Source organism: Colius striatus, chromosome W (genome assembly GCF_028858725.1).
Source record: "Colius striatus isolate bColStr4 chromosome W, bColStr4.1.hap1, whole genome shotgun sequence".
Lineage (NCBI taxonomy): Eukaryota > Metazoa > Chordata > Aves > Coliiformes > Coliidae > Colius > Colius striatus.
Window position 1 is genome coordinate 25,676,107 of NC_084789.1, and position 23,740 is coordinate 25,699,846.

At 38.4% G+C, this 23,740-nt stretch overlaps 1 protein-coding gene across 4 annotated transcripts in view; it reads left to right on the plus strand.

The window, feature by feature from the left end:
- The window catches only part of LOC104562056 (zinc finger protein 532), a 59,467-nt gene that overhangs the window by 17,201 nt on the left and 18,526 nt on the right, over positions 1 to 23,740 (plus strand). For 3 of the 4 annotated variants that reach the window (XM_062017001.1, XM_062016999.1, XM_062017000.1), the window contains 3 exons: positions 1,245 to 3,022; positions 9,694 to 9,875; positions 11,928 to 12,104. In XM_062017001.1, the coding sequence (XP_061872985.1) occupies positions 1,265 to 3,022; positions 9,694 to 9,875; positions 11,928 to 12,104 (2,117 nt within the window). In that variant the 5' untranslated portion in view covers positions 1,245 to 1,264. Of the gene's footprint in view, positions 1 to 1,244; positions 3,605 to 9,693; positions 9,876 to 11,927; positions 12,105 to 23,740 lie in introns of those variants that run through there. The other variant, XM_062017002.1, reaches the window with a different exon arrangement.

Sequence of the window (23,740 nt, forward strand, 5' to 3'; positions counted from 1 at the left end):
TGTTACCAAGCAAAAGCAGCTCCACACAAACCCATGATAGCCTGATAATTACTGAACAATGAAAGTACCTTAAAAACAACTCTGTCATGGCAATACAAATCATACCTGTGCATGGTTATGAAAGTGAAAAAATGTCTGTCTGTTTTTTGTAACTGATTTTTGTAGACCTCTACAAGTGATCCCCCTGCATATCTCTGCACATTGTTGAAACATCTGTGGAAAAAGGCAAATGTCATAGTGGGATGTAAATCTAAACGTATACTCCAAGTTAGGGGTTTTTTTTACACAGCATTTGTAAAGTTTCAGTTTTGAGTTACTTATCTGGTTTGGGAATTGGAAGAAAAAAAACAATATCAGAGGTAAGTGGTGAAGATAAACAGAATCAGGAAAATGTTATTGTGAGGGGAAAGAAATCTGTAAAGAACTGGTCTTAGTTAAAAAGGGGAAGTTTGAAGGGAGATAATGATCTTGGAGTAAAGTGAAGTTGCAAAGAAGATAGGTGAATAGAACTACATATAGTTCATTTGGATTGCATCAAGAAAGATTCAGATTATGCAGTAGGAAACATAATGGTGAAAACTGTCAATGGCTGGAATAAATGATATTGGAAATTGTAGAATCTGTTATGTGAGGTCTTTAAAGTAGGTGAGACACCTATCAGGATTAACATAGATACAGCAGATCCTTCATTAAAGTTGCTAAAAAAAGCCATTATGAACACTGGGATGCACTTATTCCATAATTCTTTTAATGCAATTTAATTTATAGAAAACAATGCAACAGTCTTAAACTGTTAGTAGAAACACATTTGTTACTATCTTAAAGAAGACTCATCAGATTGATAATGAAAATATCAAGGAAAATCTAGACTTGGGAGGAATTGCAAATACCTCATTTTTATGAAAGTCTAGATATCTTGGTGTAATCATAGTGTATGTGACAGAGGGTAGAAGAGAGTGTAGGAGAGTAGACAGGAAGAAAGTCACTAAAGAGAAATTTGTGCCTAGAATTACATGACTAGGTTACAGTCTGTGAAGTTGATGGATTACTGTAATTCTTGGTGTAATAATGTGACTGTACACTTGCACTGGAACACTGTTCTGTAATGTATAATTTTTGAAAGTGTTACTTCAGAAGTGAAATAACACCTTTTTGCATGGCATATGTGAACATACACTTATTTTGTGTAAGACTGCTATTAGAGCTAAAAATACTGAGATGATGACTTTCTGCTTATTCTACAGATTTGCTTACAATCAAATACATGACCATGGGGGATATGAAGACCCCAGATTTTGATGACCTTCTTGCAGCCTTTGACATACCAGACATGGTTGATCCAAAAGCAGCTATTGAATCTGGACATGATGACCATGAAAGCCACATAAAACAAAATGTTCACACAGATGAAGATTCTCATGTGCCATCATCATCTGATGTTGGTGTGAGTGTTATTGTGAAAAATGTGCGTACTATCGATTCTTCTGAAGGAGTGGACAAGGATGGCCACCATTCCACAGGCAATGGCTTGCATAATGGCTTTCTAACATCATCAGCTCTTGATAGTTACAGTAAAGATGAAGGCAAGTCACTTAAAGATGATGGATCAGCTTCTGAGACTACATTGAAGGATTCAGCTTTCAACCAGTTTAGCCCAATATCAAGTGCGGAAGAATTTGATGATGACGAAAAAATTGAGGTGGATGACCTCCCGGATAAAGAGGCGATGTGTGCAGATTTCAGAGCAAATGTCTTGGCAGGATCTGTATCTCAGCAGGAATACAACAAACTAAAGGCACTCGGAGGGGAGAACTTGATTAAATCTGGAATCTCAGTTTCAAGTAGTATAGATAAAAATAAAGTTGCTAAAAGAGAGACAGAGACAAATACCATTAATTTAAGTGTCTATGAGCCTTTTAAAGCTCAAAAAACAGAGGACAAATTGCTTAAAGAGAATTCTGAGAAGCTTCTTGAAAACAGGATACTTCATGGAAAACTGAGTACTGAAAAAAGTGAAACAAATCTTGTCAGCATTTCACAGTCCAAAGCAAAGTCATCAGCCAAGCTTTCCTCATGCATTGCTGCAATTGCAGCACTGAGTGCTAAAAAGGCAACTACAGATACCAGTAAAGATTTACAGTCTAATTCAGGAGAATCTTCTCTGTTACCAAAAGACACGAGTGAAAGTCCCCAGGCTATTGAAAAATCACCTGAACCTCAGAGTCTCATTGATGGTGCTAAAAAGCCATCTGTCAAACCACCTGATAGTCCCAGAAGTGTATCAAGTGAAAACAGTAGCAAAGGGTCTCCATCTTCTCCTGCAGGATCAACACCAGCAATTCCTAAAGTTCGTATAAAAACCATCAAGACTTCTTCTGGGGAGATCAAGAGAACTGTTACAAGAGTGTTGCCAGAAGTTGATGTGGACTACAGTAAAAAGCTGGAGCAGACTGCTTCTATAGTAACTTCCATGACATCTCTTCTGACCTCACCAACTTCTGCTGCTGTTCTTTCCTCTCCTCCTAGAGCTCCTCTCCAGTCCACAGTTGCCACCAATGCAGTTGCATCTGCAGAACTTGCACCAAAACAGGTCACTATCAAACCTGTGGCTACTGCATTTCTCCCTGTTTCAGCAGTTAAAACAGCAGGTTCACAAGTTATTAATTTGAAGCTTGCAAACAATACTACAGTGAAAGCCACTGTAATATCTGCTGCTTCAGTGCAGAGTGCCAGTAGTGCCATTATAAAAGCTGCCAATGCTATACAGCAGCAAACTGTTGTGGTGCCAGCATCAAGCCTTGCCAGTGCTAAACTTGTGCCAAAAACAGTCCATCTTGCCAACCTTAATCTTTTGCCTCAAGGTGCTCAAACCACCTCTGAACTCCGCCAAGTGCTAACAAAACCTCAACAACAAATAAAGCAGGCAATAATCTCTGCAGCAGCCTCACAGCCTTCTAAAAAAGTGTCTCGAGTCCAGGTGGTGTCATCTCTTCAAAGTTCTGTGGTGGAAGCATTCAATAAGGTGCTGAGTAGTGTCAATCCTGTACCAGTTTACATCCCAAACCTTAGCCCCCCTGCCAATGCTGGAATAATGTTACCAACACGAGGTTACAAGTGTTTGGAGTGTGGTGACTCCTTTGCTCTTGAGAAGAGCCTGACCCAGCATTATGACAGGAGGAGTGTGCGAATTGAAGTGACATGTAATCATTGTACTAAGAATTTAATTTTCTACAATAAATGCAGCCTTCTTTCCCATGCTCGTGGACACAAGGAGAAAGGAGTTGTAATGCAGTGTTCACACTTGATTTTAAAACCAGTCCCAGCAGATCAAATGATAGCATCTCCTTCAAGCAATACCACTACATCTACGCTTCAAAGTCCTGTGGGAGTTGGCACACACACCGTAACAAAGATACAGTCTGGCATAACTGGGATAGTAATATCAGCCCCAGCAAGTACACCTGTCCTTCCAGCTATGCCACTAGATGAAGATCTGTCGAAACTCTGTAGACATAGTCTAAGGTGTTTGGAGTGTAATGAAGTTTTCCAAGATGAGGCATCTCTTGCAACTCATTTCCAACAGGCTGCAGACACAAGTGGACAAGTAGAGTATCATATGTTTACATTCCAATGTTTCATCTATAAGCCTAGGAGACTTTGGATATATCTTTACTTTCATTTAGCTATTGATTATCTGAACCTCCGTGATTAAAAGTACAAAAGAAAACCACAAAAAATCTTGCAAGCACTTATATAGTGAATGTCAACATCTTTTGAGTAAGAGGTTTTATTAGGTGCCAAACTCTGAAATTTACACTAATTTTGCTAAAATTTAGCATTAACTTTCTTACAGCTGAACATTGTAATACTGAAATTAATCGTGGTCTTTGCTAAGAATTTTTAGTGATTCTTTCTGTGCTTTGGAATTTGAGCATCTTGTGGAATCCCCTTAATTGACACCCTTGTTAACAGCCCTCATATTCAATATGAATTATAGTTTTACAGGATTCATTCTCAATTTGTCTTCAGGTTTTATTCTTTTCATATAGCACCATAAGTGAGCTAGGCACCCCTCTTACCTGCAGGGACTCTAGGTGATGAATAAATGGCACAATGATTCTGTTGAAAGAATATGCATGCTCTTTTCTTCAGGTCTTAAACAGAGGTGAAATATGGTGTTCACAAGCATGCACTTCTTGCTGTGTGACTATTTGTTTAGTTGTGTTGGTTTTCCTTTCCTCTTAGGATTGCTAATGTGTTTAACTTACAAACCATTTTAAAATTCTTTACTAATGTAGGTGACATAATCTGAACGAAACACAAAATTCAAGAAAAGTTAATATTCATCAGTGTTCAATATATTTTATAATCCTATAAGAGTTGAGATCATAAATGAAATTAAATAGTTTGATTTCTGTTGGGGTGTGCCAATTAAAAGGGATTCTGGTGTGTTTCAAAACATTCAGTTGAGCTTCATGTTGTATCTTCTTGATATGTGGGAAGCTGAAAACCTACAAACATGCTTAGACTGATAAGACAGGAATGTCCCAGAGTGTTCCTGGGAACTGCACAGCAATGTACAGGATAAAGGTTTTTGTGTCATGCAGTTAGGAAAAAAAATCAACTAGTCGTAGAAGCACAGACATGTTCCTGTCAGAATCTGTTTACTAAATTTAAGACCTATTCTGTGTCCACTACGCCCACCACTACAGCTCGTAAAGAGATTTGTATGTGGAAGTAATCTTGATTGTGTGGATTATGTGACTCTGCCTCAGCTCCTACTTTTCTAATTGGCTAGTGGTCTTAGTCTGAAGTTGCCTGGATTCACAGTGAAGTGCCATGTGAGTGAATTGCTTTTGTAAGATACTACAGATGTGCCTACCTAAAGCAAGTTTCATTTTTTTTGTCAGAAGATAGCAGAATGTCTTCCATCCTTAGATCTTGCTACAGTTTTGAACAGTATCTGATGGCTGACCATGAGTATTTTCTGTACCAACTCTTGAATTACTTAATAGCCGGTAATTGGGGTTTTTTGCAGACTTCTTTACTGGTGCTTATTGATGTTAGATTTATCTTATTTTTTCCATAATGAGTCCATTAGGTATCATTTGGTATGACAAGATCCAGTAGTCCTTGTGAAAAACCTGTTGATTTTGGTATTAGAAAATCAGGCAATTAAGAAGGCACCAAGATAAAGCAAATGGGTGAGAGACAGACAAATATACTGAGAATAGATTGGGAGGATGAAGTAAGGCTAAAATTAAAAAAAAATATAGAAGAACAAAGATAAGGAACTGATGTGCTCACTTTCTGTGGGACCTTTCTTTGTAGAGACAGGTAAACTAAAATTTGTAGAAGCACCTTTTGCCTTTTCCTGCTATCTCCGTCTGGTGATTTTGCCCCGTTGCTGACAAGTTTGCTCTCTGTGCATGTCCTGTTAGATGCTGTTCACCATGGTGATTTACTACAGGAAAGCAAGTGAGATATTCATAGAATGTCAAAATATAACTGCAGTTAGGTGGAAAGTTGCGTATAGGTTCACAGATAGTGCTGACGAAAGCTCATAAAGGTACAGAAAACAGTCAGCATTGCCTACTGCCTATCAATGTGTTTCTGTCTCTTGTTGGAGACTTGCTCTCTTTTAAGAGCTGATGTGTGAACAAAACCTTAATACCTGCTTATTAGGCCATGGATTTCCAGGTTTAAAAAAAAAAAGCCATATTGCTGTGCAGCACTTGAGAAAAATCAGCTATTTTCATGTTGTTCCATTTTAAAAGAGCACTCTCAAGAAACATACTTTTAAATGTTCTCTATTGAAATATCCTCCTAAAAATTAATTAAATCTTCTTCTTAGTCCTTTTCATATATCAAGCAGCAGTTTTCAATTCTGTGCTGATTTTTTATGTTGCATTTTATTACCTACTGTAGTGTTATAACTATACTGAAATGCCCAACGTAGAAGCTGTTTAACTGAGCTTTAGTGAGAGCAATACATCCTGCTTTCTTAGTAAGCTATCTTTTTGTCCAGTTTTTGTCCCAAACATTGCTGCAAGTGTAGTGTTTGCTGAAGAAAGATTATATCTAGGAGTTTATTAATAAACATTTTGATGCTTTTTCATTATGTTATCCCTTGAAAGCTTGGACGAGAAATGATTTAGATTTAGATTTGATATTTTAACTTTTGAAGGAAGGAAGAAAGAATAAAAAGAAATATTTGGATTTTGGAATTAAAAAAAAGAAATAAATTATTATTTGCAGCTTGCTATTCTTTGTAATGCCTACCTAATTGCTCTGAAAATGGAAATTGTATATACTCTTTTATGTTTTCAATGAGCCTAAGCAGTAAGTAGCTATTTCTTCTTGTTCTCAACTCCTGTTATGTAGGCAGAATGTTTCTTTCAAAATAAACAATAGTAAAACAGACTTAGCAACTAAAAAATGTTACCTTTCTGTAATATTTTACTTCCATTACTGTTCCTGTTAAAGGGAATGAGACCACCCCCAACAGGTTTCCTGGCTGAATGAAACCCTCATCTACTTACAAGGGAAAAATAAAAAGGTAGCAACCTGGGCTAATTAATATTTGTCTTATTTACAGATATGAGTGTATAGCTCCTATGGAAACTGCATAGTTCATTTCCCTTCATACGGGTGGTTCTTGTGTATCTTTATTTTCCACCTACACCATTTTTTCTTCTAACCCTTTTTTTCTGAAACTTTGACTTTAAATGCAGACAAGTGATGGTTTTCAAAAACTATGTTTAAATTTGGTATGGGTTGGAATGAAAGAACTGGAAGTTAATGACACCTTGAACCTAAAATAAATTGGTAAGCAAACATGCTGAATTTCAGAATTTTGCAGTAGATTCTTCTTGTTCTACTGTAATCAGTTACAACTGTACTCATCCAAAGAGCAAATCAGTGGCCTTAACAAATAGCATTACTGGCATTTTCTATCAGTCACTAGTGTTACAGGTGAATCTTGCAGGCTGCTTGTTGCAACATCAGGGAGCTTAGCTGGGGTTTGAGTGTTGTGTGGCTCTTCTGCCGCACAGCATCCTGGTCTCCTTTGGTAGTGTTGCAGATGAAGAGCTCTGGAAGGACTGAAAACCCTCTATGCTTCTGTTATTGGAATAAGGAGTTCTGTTTTGCTATTTTCTTACATAATTAAATGCTACTCCAGATTCTCTAATGTTGTACTGTTGCTTGTTAATACATAAAGGTCAGAAGATAGATTTTAGGAAGCCAAGTAAATGTGGCAAATACGTTTTAAGTAGAGTTATGGTTAGTCAGGATTTTGCCTTTAAGCCTGAGCTGATGACAAGTTTATGTCCCAAATCAGTTCTGTTCAGTTTGGGGGGACATGAGCCAGTGTTTGGTCAATTGAGAACAAACATTTGGCATTTTGAAGTGAGTAATTGTACATGTCTGAACAGAATTTCAGACTTACAGTGTCACAAAGGCTCTCGCCAGGGTGATAGTTCAAAATCCTTCAGTTAATCTCAGGCAGAGCATTTCACAAGAGCATTAAATGTATCTGTGCTCTGTTAATCTTTTAGACTGACAATAATGCTAATACTGAACCTGAATTTGAGTAATGGTAGATTTTCTTTGCTTAACTTCCTCTATTTTAATGTTTTGCATTTTTCCATTTTGCTGTCATGAGAACATTTCAGAACTAGAGATGGAGACTGTGTTCAAACATATCAGGCCACCATGTTCACAAAATAAACATTAAAAGTTAACCATATGAAAATGCACTTCTTGCTTCTGTGTGTATGACCATAAGATGTTTTGTTTTAACATTTCATCTTAAAATTACTGTTTTTTTAAAAAAGAATCAAAGTATTTGCATGCATCCTCAAAAAAACCCCATTTTGATTAAGCTATTTTGAACAAAGAATAAAAAGAGTGGACAGATTTTAATACTGAAATATACTTGTTCTTAGAATATCAGTAATATTGTAAAAATGCTAAGGCAGTTAGGAAGTTACTGTAGACTTTGATATTAAACACTGTTCTATTAGAAAACAATTTTCTTTTTTTCAGTGACTAGAAAGGCATTTTCCTTCCATCTTTGGAGTTAGTGTTTGTTTCTTGTTAATTAAATGGAAACAGAGTTGTCTTACTGGCATAGTTGCTAATATTAGAAAGTCAGACTCCTATGAAAACTATTTGTAACACTACTATTTCTTCTACAATGTTACCTTTCATTCTGCTATTATATAATCTTGATCTTACTGTTTTTTTAAAGAGATGTAAAGAAGAGTTCCCTAAATTGGAAGGAGAGGGTGGCTTTTTGTGAAGCACCTGGTTTTTAGTAAGAAGCTGATTTACCATGAGGACAAGGACTATTTCGTAATTATTTATTTCAGGATTTCTTCATACATCGGTTAGTAAATAATTTACAGTGCAGCTCCGGAGATCTTGTTTTGTTCTATATTCTTTCACAATGCACATATCACTACATCTGCAAGACTCTTACAGATAACATTTCTAAAAATACACAGATATGTTTAAAAAATACCCATGTCATGAAAGAGTTTTGGTTTTGTTTTTAAGTCTTTATAAGTCACTGATGAGATTCATAAGTCCCGAATCATAAAAAATAATAATTTTAAAAGCCTTACAAAGCAGTCTTAGAAATGCAGCTGAGTTTAAGTCCTATTCTACAAAGACTTGTATTTGCACTTGACTTTCAGACCATGAGTGTTTCTATTGAATCAGTGAAACAGCTTCCACTACCACAGATACATAACTCCATACAAGATGTCAGCTATCTGCTTAGAGATTTGAGAGGTGCATTATTGTAAATGAAGTGTCTTCTGGAATGCTTTTACAAGTTTGGCTTTTTGTGCCCTCCAGTGATGGAAAGCAACTGTGAGCAAAAGTGAAGCCTCTTCACAGCTAGGATGTATCATTTGTGTTTTATCCCCAAAATGGCACAAAGCACCCAAAGAACGTCAGTGTTTCTGATTTGTCATATAGTTAACGGGTAGTTGACAATTTTTTTAAATTGTTTTTGTGTAACAAAACACAAGAAAATAATTAGTTTAGTAAGTTACTCCTGCATGTAGATAGATTGCCCTGCAAAGAAAACCTTTGTAAGTATTTTATATATCTAGTTTTTACTCAGATGCACAATATGCACAATATAATACAGATGGTGTATTCTAGCCTGAGAAATATATCTTGAAATTATCTATGCACTTACTGCCTAATATTGCTATTACGGGTTACCATAAGAATTAATCAGGAACAAGGATCAAAGGAAGTGAAGATGGTATATTTGGTGGGTTTGGGATTTTTTACTTTATGTGGTGCACTGAATTAAAACCGTAAAGTTTGAATCTCAGGTTGTATTTAGACCTCTTGCACTATTAAGGTAATCTTGTGAGGCATCTAACTAAGAGTTACATAAATCAACGTGCGTCTGCCATGATCAGAAGTATATATAAGAGCTTTGTTGTGTCAGAATGGCCCAGAATGCCAGTATGTCTGGTTGCCAGTGCCTTCCAGCTCTGTCCTAAAAGATTTGTCCATAGGGCCTACATTTAGTACTTGCTTACTTCTTTTGGTTCACATCACAGTCATAATATTTAACCTTTTGTTTACTATATTGGTGTTTAACACAAGATGTTAAATATACCTGAACCAAAACTTTTGTTTCATCTATTTTGGTTTATCGTTTAGAAGACATGCAATATCTGCCAGATGCTACTTCCTAATCAGTGCAGTCTTGCATCACACCAGAGAATTCATCAGCATAAGTCTCCATATACGTGTCCTGAATGTGGAGCAATCTGCAGATCTATCCACTTCCAGACTCATGTCACTAAGAACTGCCTGCATTATACCCGAAGAATTGGTTTTCGGTCAGTATAATGATTATTTTGTTGTCAATTTATGTTTAATTTATGCTTTTAAAAGTTATTTTCCATTTTTATAAGCATTGTTTGTAGAATACAGCTTCATGGGTTTAAGGTTGTCATGGCAACAGTACTACAAATTTTGGAATAAATACATTAGGATTCTACTTCATTTTGGACATCCACTTCTGTATGTAATTAAATGAGAATATTAGCTAATCTCATCCAGCCATAAAGTGTCAGATTTGAGACTTGATATTTTGTAAGGTCTAGAGAATTCAGATGTATTTTCTTAATTTCAGGTTCTTAAAAAAACAAACTACTTTTGAGTTTTTTCCAAATTAATTGATTGTTCTCTCTGGTAGAACAGTAACTTTCAGTATTTACTGCCAGAATTTATTGTCAAGATGCTGATGAGTGTACTGTACTGTACTGTACCTATCTAGTAGCTCTCTTTTCTGTGGGACGTCAAGGTTCCTCAGCTTGAAATGGCTTGAAAATTACCTCTCTCATTCTAACAGCCATATGGTCACATGGTTCTTCTTTGTTACTCTTCAGTTTCACTTTTATTCCTGTTCCCTGTAATGGCAACTCACTGAGAAAATGGGGATCAAAGGCATTTCATGGAAATGTTAAGTTTCAAAAGGCTTGAAAAATTGTTTTATCTTAGAATTTTACTTGCACTGAATTGCAGGCAGGATGAGATAGGGAGGCGAGAAATGTGACCCAACTCTCTTGAGGTGACACCTTGAGATGAGATCTGTTAATGAGAAGATCGTGGTTTCTACCGATATGAAGAAATGTTCACTTCTCTATAAGCAGAGAAGATCTTAACAGACACAAAAAAGGCAAGGATCACTTACTCAGAAAATGTGTTGGTAAGATGAAACTAGATAGATATTAACTTGATTAATAGTATTAAGAATGCAAATTAAGTGCTCACAAAAGAAAGGATGACGTTTGATAAATTTCAAAGGTGATACGATTTAAAAGAAAAACAGGATTCTTGGATGCAATGTCTAACTATTACCTGCTTTATTGCTATTGCCAGAGCATTCAACAGTACCAAAAAATTATTTGTTGTTTATATGACAACAATCATACTACCATGACAGATGGCAAAAATAAAATTTTAGAAGGATAGAGTCCTTCTATGTTTAAATTGTAAAACTTACTGCAAAATTCTAGTCAATAAGAAATTTGTTCATTTGACAGGTTATTTTGTAATTGCTTATTGCAGTATGTTCTTGGACTTATTTGGTGGCATTTAGTACTTGAGATGTATGGCACTAAAAGGGACCATTGTGTATAGAAATTCTTATGTACTAATATTAACTCAATTTTTTAATAATTTCATTTTAGAGTAGATGTGGAAAGGTCATAAATTATCGACACAGCAGAAGTATGTTTTTGAAAAATATTTTCAGAATTCCAGTCTGACAAATTGATCTGATTGTAGAGATTCTGTTTAGTTGTCCTGAGTTTAAATTACTCTTTTTTTTTTTGTTTTTAAATCCAAGTGCTGATTTGTTTACATGTACAGAGAATCATTGCCATTATGTCTTCATTAACTCTAAATGAGAAATGGTGAAAATGTTTTGTTTGCTGGTTTTCCATTTCGGTGGTAGTTTTTAAATTGCTATGCTGTACCTTATACAATTCACTGCATTTGATAAAACACATCTGGTAAAATATCTTTCCAAATTTGCAGAGGACTTAAGCATTCTTTTTACAATCAATAAATTATTCCTCTGTTGACTCTTCTATCTGTTTTGTTGTAATGCCATAAAAACGTGTTCTGATTTCACATCTATTAATTTTCAAATTAAATTTGAGAAATATCTTTTTTCTTACTTTCTGATATGCAAATCTCTGTTTATGTTGATTCTTACTGATCTATTTAAATGGACAGAATAACATAATTTTTTCCAGTTATATATGTGTGTGTATATAAATCTGTTTATCTCTTCCACTTGCTAGAAAGCGAGTGTTGATTCTGTTTCATTCAGTACTGCTTTGGACTAGGCTGATCTGACTTTTTTTTCCACTCTTTTGCAGCTGCATGCATTGCAATGTTGTGTACTCTGATGTGGCGGCGCTCAAGTCTCACATTCAAGGTTGCCACTGTGAAGTCTTTTACAAGTGTCCTATCTGTCCCATGGCATTTAAATCTGCTCCCAGCACACACTCCCATGCCTATACACAGCACCCGGGTATCAAGATAGGCGAACCAAAGTAAGCAAAATCAATCTTCTACTGCACTTGCCTGAATTTTAGTAACTTGTGGAATTGTATTCTGACCTGTGCTTGTAATCTTGAAAATCACATGCTGTACAACCAATGTTTTTTTATCCTGTTATTAACATGTGGAGTTGGTGTAATGTTTTAATGAGCTCTTAGCTGACAGTTTATTTGGCAATGGTTAAATTTCCATGAATGTAGCAATAGCAGTTCTTTAAACACTGTGAGCTACAGGAGAGTAATATGGTGTTTACAAAAATGATTCATATGGACAGCTGGTGTATTGCTCATTTTTTAATCGGCTTACCTCATCTGCATTTTTACTGTGAATTAAGATAACATGATTCCAAAAAGAGCTTCTGAGACTTATCAGGGCTTATGCAGTGCTTTTCACAACATCAGGTTTAAAAGATGGGAAAATGTGATCTAATTTTTTTTCTATTAAATACTCACAGATGGTCATCGGGGTCAATTTAGAGAATCTGTTTTTTCAGTGCCATCCATTCACAGGGGTCCAGGTCTGTACTTGTGAGAGGTGATTTTCGAAGAGGCAGTTGTCGTCTCCAGGCTGACTTCAGGCAATTCTTGTGAGCTAGGGCTGCCTGCGGGACCCTATTTTTTTGGTCAGGTCACTGCTTGCCTGTTAGGCAGTGCTTTTCCTGCAGACTCTTCTCTTTCTCTCTACTAGACTTCTTCAGGAAAGCTGTAGATTTTACAAGTGGTGAGCTAGGTTCTTCCTTCCCTGAGACAGTCACATCTCAAGGACAGCAATTTCGGTGTGCTACTAAGTGAGAGGTGCCAGCCTTTAAACCTTTTCCAGCCTTTCCTCTCCAATTCAGAATAGATGCCTTTATAGAGCTGCTTATATAAGCTTTTTTCCTTGATATATAATCTCTTTATTACTGGATTAAATCAGAACTGATTCCGTTCTGTAGCTAGGAAGGTTGTATATAAACACGGTGGTTTACTGAAGACAGTAACACAGGGCACAAGTAGGAACTCTACTTCAGGGTCTTTATTTTTAAAATGTTGAAAACATTCAAGGCCTCTGCTGAAGCAGTGGGAGCTGCAGGTGCCGATGCGTGTGGAAATCGGGCTTCAAATCTCAATCGTAGCCTGATCTCATTGCAGATGTTTTTCTTCTGTCTTCTTTCTCCTCTGTTGCTATGAGTGCAGTGTTGAGAGTAAATATTCAACCATTACATCTTAACAACTTGCAGACTCAAGAAAATAGAAAGCAGATGAGAGAAACAAGATATCATGTAATATAATACACAGATTTCAGAAGAATTTGGTTTATCACTGTTTTTTTTAACATGTTAATGAGAGATTTATTCCTTAGAGTGTTTAAACCTACATTAAAGCAAAACAGCAACAAACTTACTATGTCTGATATCAAATTAAGACATTTTCACACAGTGACAAATGATAGCTTGTTTTAATTCAGGATGGTATCTTCAGCAAGAGGCTTTGAAATACCAACATTTAAAATAACACTTGTTTCACATTCCCATAATTTTTATTAGAGAAAACCAAAAGATTAAGATCACTGTTTGTGTAAGACACTTCACATAGAAAAGTGCAGAAGATTTATTGAGTTGTTCTTGGAGCTACTGAAGTGTTTTAAAGAATCATTATGGTTGGAATGACCTCTAATATCATCAAGTCCAACCACTAACCTAACACTGTCAGGCCCATGACTAAATTAAATCATATCACTCAGAACCTCATCTATGCGCTTTTAAATATCTCCAGGGATGGTGACTCCACCACCTCCTTGGGCAGCCCATTCCAATGCTTAATAATCCTCTTGGTTAAAAAGTTCTTCCTCATGTCCAATCTAAATCTCTCCTGGTGCAACTTGAGCCCATTTCCTGGTGTCCTATCATTCATTACTGATGAGAAGAGATCGACCCCCACCTCACTACAACTCCCTTTCAGGAAGTTGTAGAAATTGATCATGTCTCCTTTCAGCCTCCTCTTCTCTAGGCTAAACATCCCCAGCTCCCTCAACTGCTTCTCATCAGACTTGTTCTCCAGACCCTTCCCCAGCTCCAGTGCCTATCTCTGGACACACTCCAACACCTCAATGTTCTTCTTGTAGTGAGGGGCCCAAAACTGAACACACTATTCGAGGTGCAGCCTCACCAGTGCAGAGTTCAAGGGGACAATCACCTCCTTGGTTCTGCTGGTCACACTATTTCTGACATAAGCCAGAATGCCATTTGCCTTCTTGGGGTTGTTGTGGCCCAAGTGCAGGACCCAGCACTTGGCTTTGTTGAACCTCATACAATTGGCCTCAGCCCATCATTCCAGCCTTTCCAGGACCCTCTGAAGAGCCTTCCTGTCCTCATGCAGGTCTACGCTCCTGCCCAGTTTGGTATCATCAGCAAAACTACTGAGGGTGTATTCAATCCCCTCATCGAGATCATTGATAAAGATGTTAAACAAAACAGGTCCCAGCACTGAGCCCTGGGGAACACCACTCGTGACCGTCTGCTAACTGGATTTAACTCCATTCACCACAACTCTCCGGGCCTGGCCATCCATCTAGTTTTCCACCCATCTCAGAATAAGTCCATCGAAGCCATGGGAAGCCAATTTCTCCAGGAGGATGCTGTAGGAGGCTGTGTTGAAGGCCTTACTAAAGTCCAGGAAGACCACATCCACAGCCTTTCCCTTATCCACTAAGCGTTTCATCTTGTCATAGAAGATGAGATCAGTCGAACAGGACCTGCCTTTCATAAAACCATGTTGTCTGGGCCTGAACCCTTGGTTAACCTGTATGTAACTCAGGATGGTGCTCAGGATGATCTGCTCCATAACCTTCCCTGGCACCGAGGTTAGGCTGACAGGCCTGTAGTTCCCAGGATTCTCCTTCTGATCCTTCTTGTAGATGGGGGTCACATTTGCCATCCTCCAGTCCTCTGGGACCTCTCCAGTGAGCCAGGGCTGCTGGTAGATGATGGAGAGTGGCTTGGCAAGCATTTCTGCCAATTCCCTCAGCACTCTCGGATGGATCCCTTCCAGCCCCATGGACTTGTGTGTGTTGAGGTGGAGCAGCAGGTCACACATCATTTCCCATTGGACTAAGGTGGCTTCAGTCTGTCCCCCATCCCTGTCTTCTGGCTCAGGCAGACAGGTGCCCAGAGAACAACTGGTTTTATTATTGAAGACTGAGGCAAAGAAGGCATTAAGTACCTTAGCCCTTTTCCTCATCCTTACTCACTAGGTTTCCCCTTTCATCCTTTCTGCTGTTTCTGATTAACTTAATGAATTAAATATTTTGCATTAGTTTTCTTTCCATATAGATGTACTTATAGTTGTATTATTTTATTAATTTAAAGATTATTAATAAAAAGATTAAAATAAAGTTTTACGAAGTACTCTTGTATAGTAACAAATAATAGAATCCATACTTGAGTGCTTCTTGTAAGAAGTGATGTTTTCCCTAAATTTGCCGGTGTTAATCAAGATGCTGTCTTAAATGCGTGCAGAATGACCAGTAGGAGGTTTCCAGTCTCTGTAGTGTTTGGAGTTCTTTGCTTCCATGTCATAAGCATCTATAGGTAGTACGGTGTTGCCACCAACACTCAAGGTGCTTGCATTGACCGTTTTTTTGCCATTTAATAAGGTCTATTTCAAGCTATCAGGACCTGTGGTTTTCCTCAGAATTATCTACATGAAGGCTGTGCTGCCATTCAGTGGGATCTCAACCAGCTTGAGAGTTGGGCAGAGGTTCAACGAGGACAAGTGTAGAGCCCTGCATCTGGGAAGGAACAACCCCCTGCACCAGTACAGGCTGGGAGTCGAACTGCTGAAGAGCAGCTCTGCAGAGAGAGACCTGGGAGTCCTGATTGATAATAAGCTAAATATGAGCCAGCAATGTGCCCTCGTGGCCAAGGCCAATGGCATCTTGGGATGCATCAAGAAGAGTGTGGCCAGCAGGTCAAGGGAGGTTCTTCTCCCTCTCTACTCTGCCCTGGTGAGGCCTCATCTGGAGTACTGTGTCCAGTTCTGGTCTCCTCAGCTCAAGAGGGACAGGGAAGTGCTAGAGAGAGTCCAGCGCAGGGCAACCAAGATGATCAGGGGAATGGAACATCTTTCACACGAGGAAAGGCTGCGGGAACTGGGGGTGTTTAGTCTGGAGAAGAGGAGATTGAGGGGGGGGATCTTATTAACATTTATAAATATCTAAAGGGTGGGTGTCGGGAGGTTGGGCCATCCCTTTTTTCTATAGTAGCTAGTAACAGGACAAGGGGTAATGGGATGAAGCTGGAACACAAAAAGTTCCACTTAAACATAAGAAAAAACTATTTCACCGTGAGGGTGATGGAGCAGTGGAACAGGCTGCCCAGAGGGGTTATGGAGTCTCCTTCCTTGGAGGTCTTCAAGACCTGCCTGGACATGTTCCTATGCGACCTGATCTAGGTGAACCTGCTTCTGCAGGGGGTTGGACTAGATGATCTCTAAAGGTCCCTTCCAACCCCTACCATTCTGTGATTCTAGTCATAGGGACTCCACCATGTCTCTGCAGAGATTTTTCTTATGCATAATTGTTCTCACTGTAAAAACTTTCTTTCTTGTATCAAGATGAAATCTTTCCTGGTGCACCTTGTACCCATTGCCCCTTGTCTTCTCCTTTGGTTGTGGGCAGGGATGAGGAAAGCATATGGAAGGTGAAACAGATTAATACCTTGGCTCCAAGCCTGGTGTCACTGACAAAATTTTGGGTTTTTTGAGCAGAAGGCACTTTACAGGACACTGGGGATAATTCAAAGGGATGGGATACATCTGTCACAAAGAGGGAAAAAGCAACTGGGACAAGAGTTAGTGGGGCTCATTGGGAGGGCTTTAAACTTGATTTGAAGGGGGAAATGGGTAACACTAGGCTTGACAGAGGTAAGCCTGGGAGCAGCATGCAGGTGTCTGAGGGATGGTTTGTTGCTGACATCCTTGGGGCTGCTGCCTTGGTGGAGGCTGGAGATGGAGTTCTTTGTGGCAGCAGGGAAACAAGAGTTATTGTGCTAGAGGACATGGATGCATCTGAAAATGGTCATGGGGAAGTTAAGACTTCTTCCCCCCAAAAGGTAACTGGATCGATAACCCACCTGAAGTGCATCTACACCAGTGCACACAGCATGGGCAACAAACAGGAAGAACTGGAACACGTGACAGTGTGACATTTTTGCTATTACGGAAACATGGTGGGATGAGTCACACAACTGAAGTCCTGTGCTGGATGGCTACATACTCTTCAGAAGGGATAGGCAGGAATAGTCCTCTATGGAGGGGTAGCCCTCTATGTTAGCGAGTGTCTTGAATGTTTTGAGGTCAATGATAGTGAGAATAGGGTCGAGTGTTTGTGGGTCAGAATCAGGGGGAAGGACAACAAGGGGGATGTCATGGTAGGAGTCTGCTATAGATCGCCCAGCCAGGATGAGGAGGCAGATAAGAGGTTCTTTAGGCAGCTGGGAAAAGTCTTGGGATCATTGGCCCTCGTTCTCATGGCGGACTTCAACCTATTTGATGTCTGCTGTGAATACAACACAGCAGAGAGGAGACAACTGGCTAAACATGAGCCAGCAGTGTGCCCAGGTGGCCAAGAAGACCAATGGCATCCTGGCCTGTATCAAAAATAGTGTGACCAGCAGGACCAAGGAGGTTATTGTTCCCTTGTACTCGGTGCTGATGAGGCCAGTGTGTCCAGTTCTGGGAACCTCACTATAAGAAGGACATTGTGTCCAGAGACGGGCTACGAAGCTAGTGAAGAGTCTAGGAAACAGATCTTATGAGTATCAGCTGAGGGAGCTAGAGATATTTAGCCTAGAGAAGAGGAGGCTGAGAAGAAATATGAAGGGGAAACTCCTGAAGGGGAGTTGTAGTGAGGTTTCAATAACTAATGAGGATCAGTCCCTTCTCTCCAGTAATGTATGATAGGACACATGGAAATGGCCTCAAGTTGCACCAGGAGGTTTAGATTGGACATAAGGAAGAACTTTTTTACTGAGAGAGCTATTAAGCATTGGAACAAGCTGCCTAGGGAGATGGTGGAGTCACCATCTCTAGAGATATTAAAAAAACGCATAGATGAAATACCGAGGGATATGGTTTAGTGAGGGGCTTGGCAGTGTGAGATTAGTGGTTGAACTTGATGATCTTAATGGTCTTTTCCAACTGTAATGATTGTATGAACTACATTGTATATGACTGGTGCACATTTGGAAACCTTTAACAAATTCATTATTGGAAAGAAGGGATGTAATATTGTCATATAACACTATAGATATGACTACATAAACTCAGTTAAATCTATGTTCTTCTGAAGTAAAAATCTTAAAACAAGTCAAAAGAAGGATAGAGTAGCCTTCTGTGTTTGGAAATGTGAAGTTTTTGAGTTTTCACTGAGTATATAAAAGGTGGCTGACCCTTGAATGTGAGTTTCAAACCTCACTTGGAAGGCCGATGTTGCTGAATTCTGCGTGGCCATGGAGCCTGGCTGCTGGCCATGCCTCTGGACATCAGTGAGGTGCAGCCAAAAACAGGACCCAAGTGTGTCAGCATGTCAGGGGCACTGAGGAAGGTTCATTCTAGCTGTTCTGTAAGTGGATTGAGGCTGGTCCAGTCCTAAGGGACTCTACTGGTTCACACTTTTGTTTATGGGAATTGGGCTCACTGAGTAAATGGCTATGTGCCTCTGGCGTTTACTGGAACTGTGGGATTTCCAAACAGATAGATTTTTCAGAGCAAATAGAATAAACTATGTGGTGTATGAAAAATGAAGTTTATTTGCAGTGATCCTCAGTGGAATGAAGTTAGATTATTTTAATATAGGGAAATCGATCACCATCTCGTCTTTTAACTCCATGAAACTCTCCTGTAGCATACCTACAATGCTACATGGTTTTAATAGGACACCAAAGATTATATGTGATTTTTCTTTTTCAGCAAACAGTGTATACAACACTAAGATATTTTTCATGGATGATCTTGTTTTGGATATTGGAGAAATTCTTGTTTATCAAGCTGGATTATAGATCTATACTTTATTATTGGTACAAAATATATTATCCCACAAGTACTGTTTTTTTAGAGGAAAAAAAATGTGAGAAGGAGAAATACCATACTCTGGTGCAGAAGCTTACAAAACGCTAGACATCTTTTATGTTATATGAAAGTATTTTCCTGTATGATAACATCTGTATTTATTCTAAGATAATACGTGAAGCTCTTAGCCAGATTTCTGAAAAGTGAAGCAACACGTGTACCATGGCTGTTATAGAGTGTACTGTGGGACAGGAGCAGTCACTGAACAACCACCCTGGCTGTGTAATGACAGTTGAGCTGCCTGCCTTATTCAAGTGCCTTTTTTAATTGAGGTGATTGTAAATTATGGCTTGACTAAGCATAGCTGCCTTTAAGCTTTGGACCAGGTTTTAAACTGTTACATTTTAAATATTAACTGCTTCAATTAAAGAGCAAACCAGCATGTTCAGCTGCATATGCTGAGGATTGAAAATTATGCTTTTGATGTGACTGAAAGAAATACTCAAAGTGTGTATAGTCACAACTCATACTATTAGGGATGTTGGTATGAATGTAACTGAGTAGTCTTTTCGCCAGAGACCCATCTGAAATTTGGATCTCTACCAGATAGTTCTCATGCTTCTGTGAAAACAGTCAAGACTTTTAGCTTACATAGAAAATACATATATTCAACTCTTAGTGGATTTAGAGAGATTTTTGTTTTATATGTGATAAATTCAGAATTATGTCAGATTTTTTTTTGTAGCAGATTCACTTTCTCCCATTGGTGCTCACAAGTGCTGTTTTACTGAGGGATGGCATTACTAGCAGGTTGAGTGAGGTGGTCCTTCCCCTCTGCTCAGTGCTGCTGGGGCAGCACTGCATACTGGACCCAGAGCTGGTCCACCATGCAAGAGAGACATGGACATACTGGAGCAAGTCCAGCAAAGAAATGTTAAGATGAATAAGGGACTGGAGCATATCTTGTGTGAAGGCTGAGGGAGCTGGGACTGTTCAGCCTAAAGAAGAAAGCTCAGGAGGACCTTATGAATGTGTATAAATACCATATGTGAAGGCACAAAGAGGAGGGCGACAGACTCTTGTCTATGGTGCCCAAACACAGGACAAGATGCAATGGGCACAGACTGAAACACATAAATATCCACCTGAATACAAGAAGTCTCCTTTTACTGTGAGGATGGTCAAACACTGGAACAAATTGCTGTGGAGTCTCAGTCTGTGGAGACGTTCAAAGCCTGACTGGACACGATCCTGGGCAGCCTGTTCTGGCTGACCTTGCTTGAGCAGGGATGGGACCTCAAGATGACCTCAAGACCTCCCTTCCAACCTCAGTGATTCTGTAGTTTCCTGTTCTTTACTTAAGATACAGTAAGAATCTGAAGCATATAGTAGATCATAATTTATTTGATTAAATTATGTAACCCCATGATGATAAATTTATATGCTAAATATGTGAAATAATTCCAAGTGATATCACTGTCTAGTTTCCACCACAGACAATAAAGCAGATTTTCTAATTTGTGTCTAAACTTACTTGCAAGGCATGGTTCTAATAGAAATATTTAATGAAATAATCAGAGAATTATTTTTAATTCTGCTGGTCTTTATTTACATCTTGCTAACCTGAAGCAATGTAACTTTACTCATGTCTCTTTAGCACCCAGCCATGGGATCAACTACTTGGCAACAGGCACTGAAATGCTGGGACTCTGGATGTTAGCAGTGATATGTGAGCCATGAACTAGGAGGGTGCCCTGCCAGGGACAAGACTGTGATAGTCTTGTACCTCAGTTTGTTTGCCTGCGTAGTAATCAGGCTTGATGCTTCCTGACTTTTGGACAAAGTTGCTGATTGAGACGTAAGACAGTGTTATAAGATGTATTTATGGGATGTAAGGGACAGAAGAGAAATATTTGGTGCCTCAGGATTAGGGACTCTGTGGGGTTAGTACCAGCTCTCTAGCTTGTGACGTTACAAGCAGATTCACTACAGAACTGCAGCAAGTACTTCTCTAAAGAAACTTTGAGTTTTTTTCTTGGATGAAGAGGGCAGGCAGTAAAAACACTACTTTAAATTATCGCTAGCCACTCTGCTGAGATGAAGTCAAGACAGTGGAGGATGCTTAGATGCTCAGTAACTGTGTGCTGTGGCCAAGAGAAATGATCCCTCACATAGTGAATCCTTTGGCTCTTTCTACCCTGAGAGCTTAAACAAGGTATCCCACAGCATGTATCTCTAGTAGCTCTGGGCCTGAAGAAGGTTCATTCTTTGTTTCTGTCTGTGCTTGATTCAGCTGACCTGCTGGGTGGTGATCCATTGGCTTTTTTCTCCAGAAGTTGTCTCTTGCAATCTCAGTTTAAAACTACCAGTAAGATGCGTGGCTTTTTATTGGTATGAGGTACGTGAGGTGAAGCTGCGTTTTAGGAACTGAGCATTTCTTTCTTACCAATTGTTATCAGGAAGCATTTCCTATTTCTGGCAAGCTCTGCAACACCTTTCATACAGGAATTATCCAAGTTAGGGTTTTGAAGGGGTATAGGTCAGTAATAATGTGATAAACTACAGTACTTGTTTTGAATAATGTTTAAGAAAATGTTATGGACAGTAATGGGGTCAGAGGCTGGGGAAGGGGACCCTCCTTTCCAAGTGCTCACAAGGTGCTGATGAGATGAAGCTAACCAATGTGTTATTCTGTGCTTGTGCAGAATATGTTGTCTCATCAAGAAGATTCACCACAGAAAGCAGTGCAATAATATGTAGGTAATCAAAGGAGGCTCTGTAAATAATAAATTTAACTTAGCATATGTGAGAAACTGGAACCACTTGATATACCACATTTTTTTTTCACAGTTAATATGATTAAGTGTATTATTTTTCATTATTTCAAATATTTGTACTCATTGAATGGCTTGGACATTGAAGCCATGTCCTTGTTCTTGTCATCTCAAAACACACTGCAGTGATCTTTAGAGCTCTTGAACCATGTGCTGTTGATCATTGCTTAGAAGGATCTAGAAAGGACTTGGAACATTGATGTGGATAATGAAAAAATTGTTCTAGCAAACAGGGTTCGTTGGTTGGTTTCTTTAATGGAAAGTCATTCTTTAGGACTGAGATCAACCTCTAACTGACTAGATTAGGAAGACTGCTTTTGCAGATGAAACAGCTATCCTTGCACTGAACACTGGTTGTTGGATTTCTTTTATTTTAGATGAACTTTTTCTGAAGTACTACTGCTACTGATGGCTAATGGATTAGATTTCTCTCTCATCTGATGATCTATGGCAAATTTCTTTGTTACTTTTCTTTCACGTGTCATTTCCTTTCATTCATCTTCCAAGTTTAAAAAAAAGTCTGATGTTTCTTAAATAATAGAATTATTTACTATCTATAAACAGATAAATTCAAGGATTGCAGTTTGAATGGCTAATCTTGTTATTCACCTTGAGTTGCCAGGAAAGTCATTCTTAATATAATCAAATGTAACAAAAGCAAGCATCAAAGAATCAAGTAAATAATTATCTAGAATGCAATTTTAACTATACTTTTCATTATAAAATCATCAGCAAAATGGAACAAGCTTCAAACTATTGTCATGTAGTAGCTGTTACAGCATTTAAATCAGGGGATTATGTTTCTGGTTTACCTATGTTTTTTGTCTGTTGGACAGACACTTGACAAAGCTCTACTAGAAATACAATTATTTTCAGATTGTTTAATAACGTTCTTAGCCAAAATTCTGTATCACAAAATGCTATCATATTCATTTTCAGGGACTATGCTGTTAGTGCCCAGTACTTACCTACTTCTTTGTTAGTATATCTATTTCTAAAGCACTTTGAAATTAGATAATTAGATGCATTGCTGCACCAGTTACACAGCTTCTAAACCATAAACAGCTTTTGTTACAATTTTTATTAGAATATTGCCTGTCCAAATGGGAGCTGTAGGTAGCTATTTCTGGAAGTTGCATGGACTCTTGGAAAGGCAGTTGTGGTTTTGATGCTGTCTCCACATAGCTTCCATAGGCAGATTCTTAATGACTTGTAGCTGTAAACCAGGGAAATACTATCCTGTGAAGTTTCGGCTTCAGAGCATTATCAGAGTCTAGGCTTGGCATTCAGAAGGTTCAAAGCCATAGACATTGCAAAAAATAAATTTATCTTGAAGTGTATTACCAATTATTATCAAATCAGTCACTCCCTTGAAACATATTGCCTCTGTAACCCAAAAACAGGTATATTTGTCTTTAGTTATAATGTAATTTTAGAAAATGAAGACATTTAACTTTCAGAGTATCCTAAGCAGATGTTGATGTTACATACATAACTGGCATATGCTCTTGTTTTCTGGCTTTTGTTTGCACAAATAATGATTTTTTTCTGTTTTGATGGTTTTTTACTGCTCCCATATTTTGAAATTGGAGGATGTTTTGAATTAGTTTAATTTAAACTTTTTTCCAAGCAGTGTGAAATGATTGCTTAAACATGTCAGATCTTTGCTGAGAAAAAAAGTTAACATCATGATTCTTGCAAATAGATCATCAATATGACTGACATTGTTTATTGTACTTCTGTTTTTAG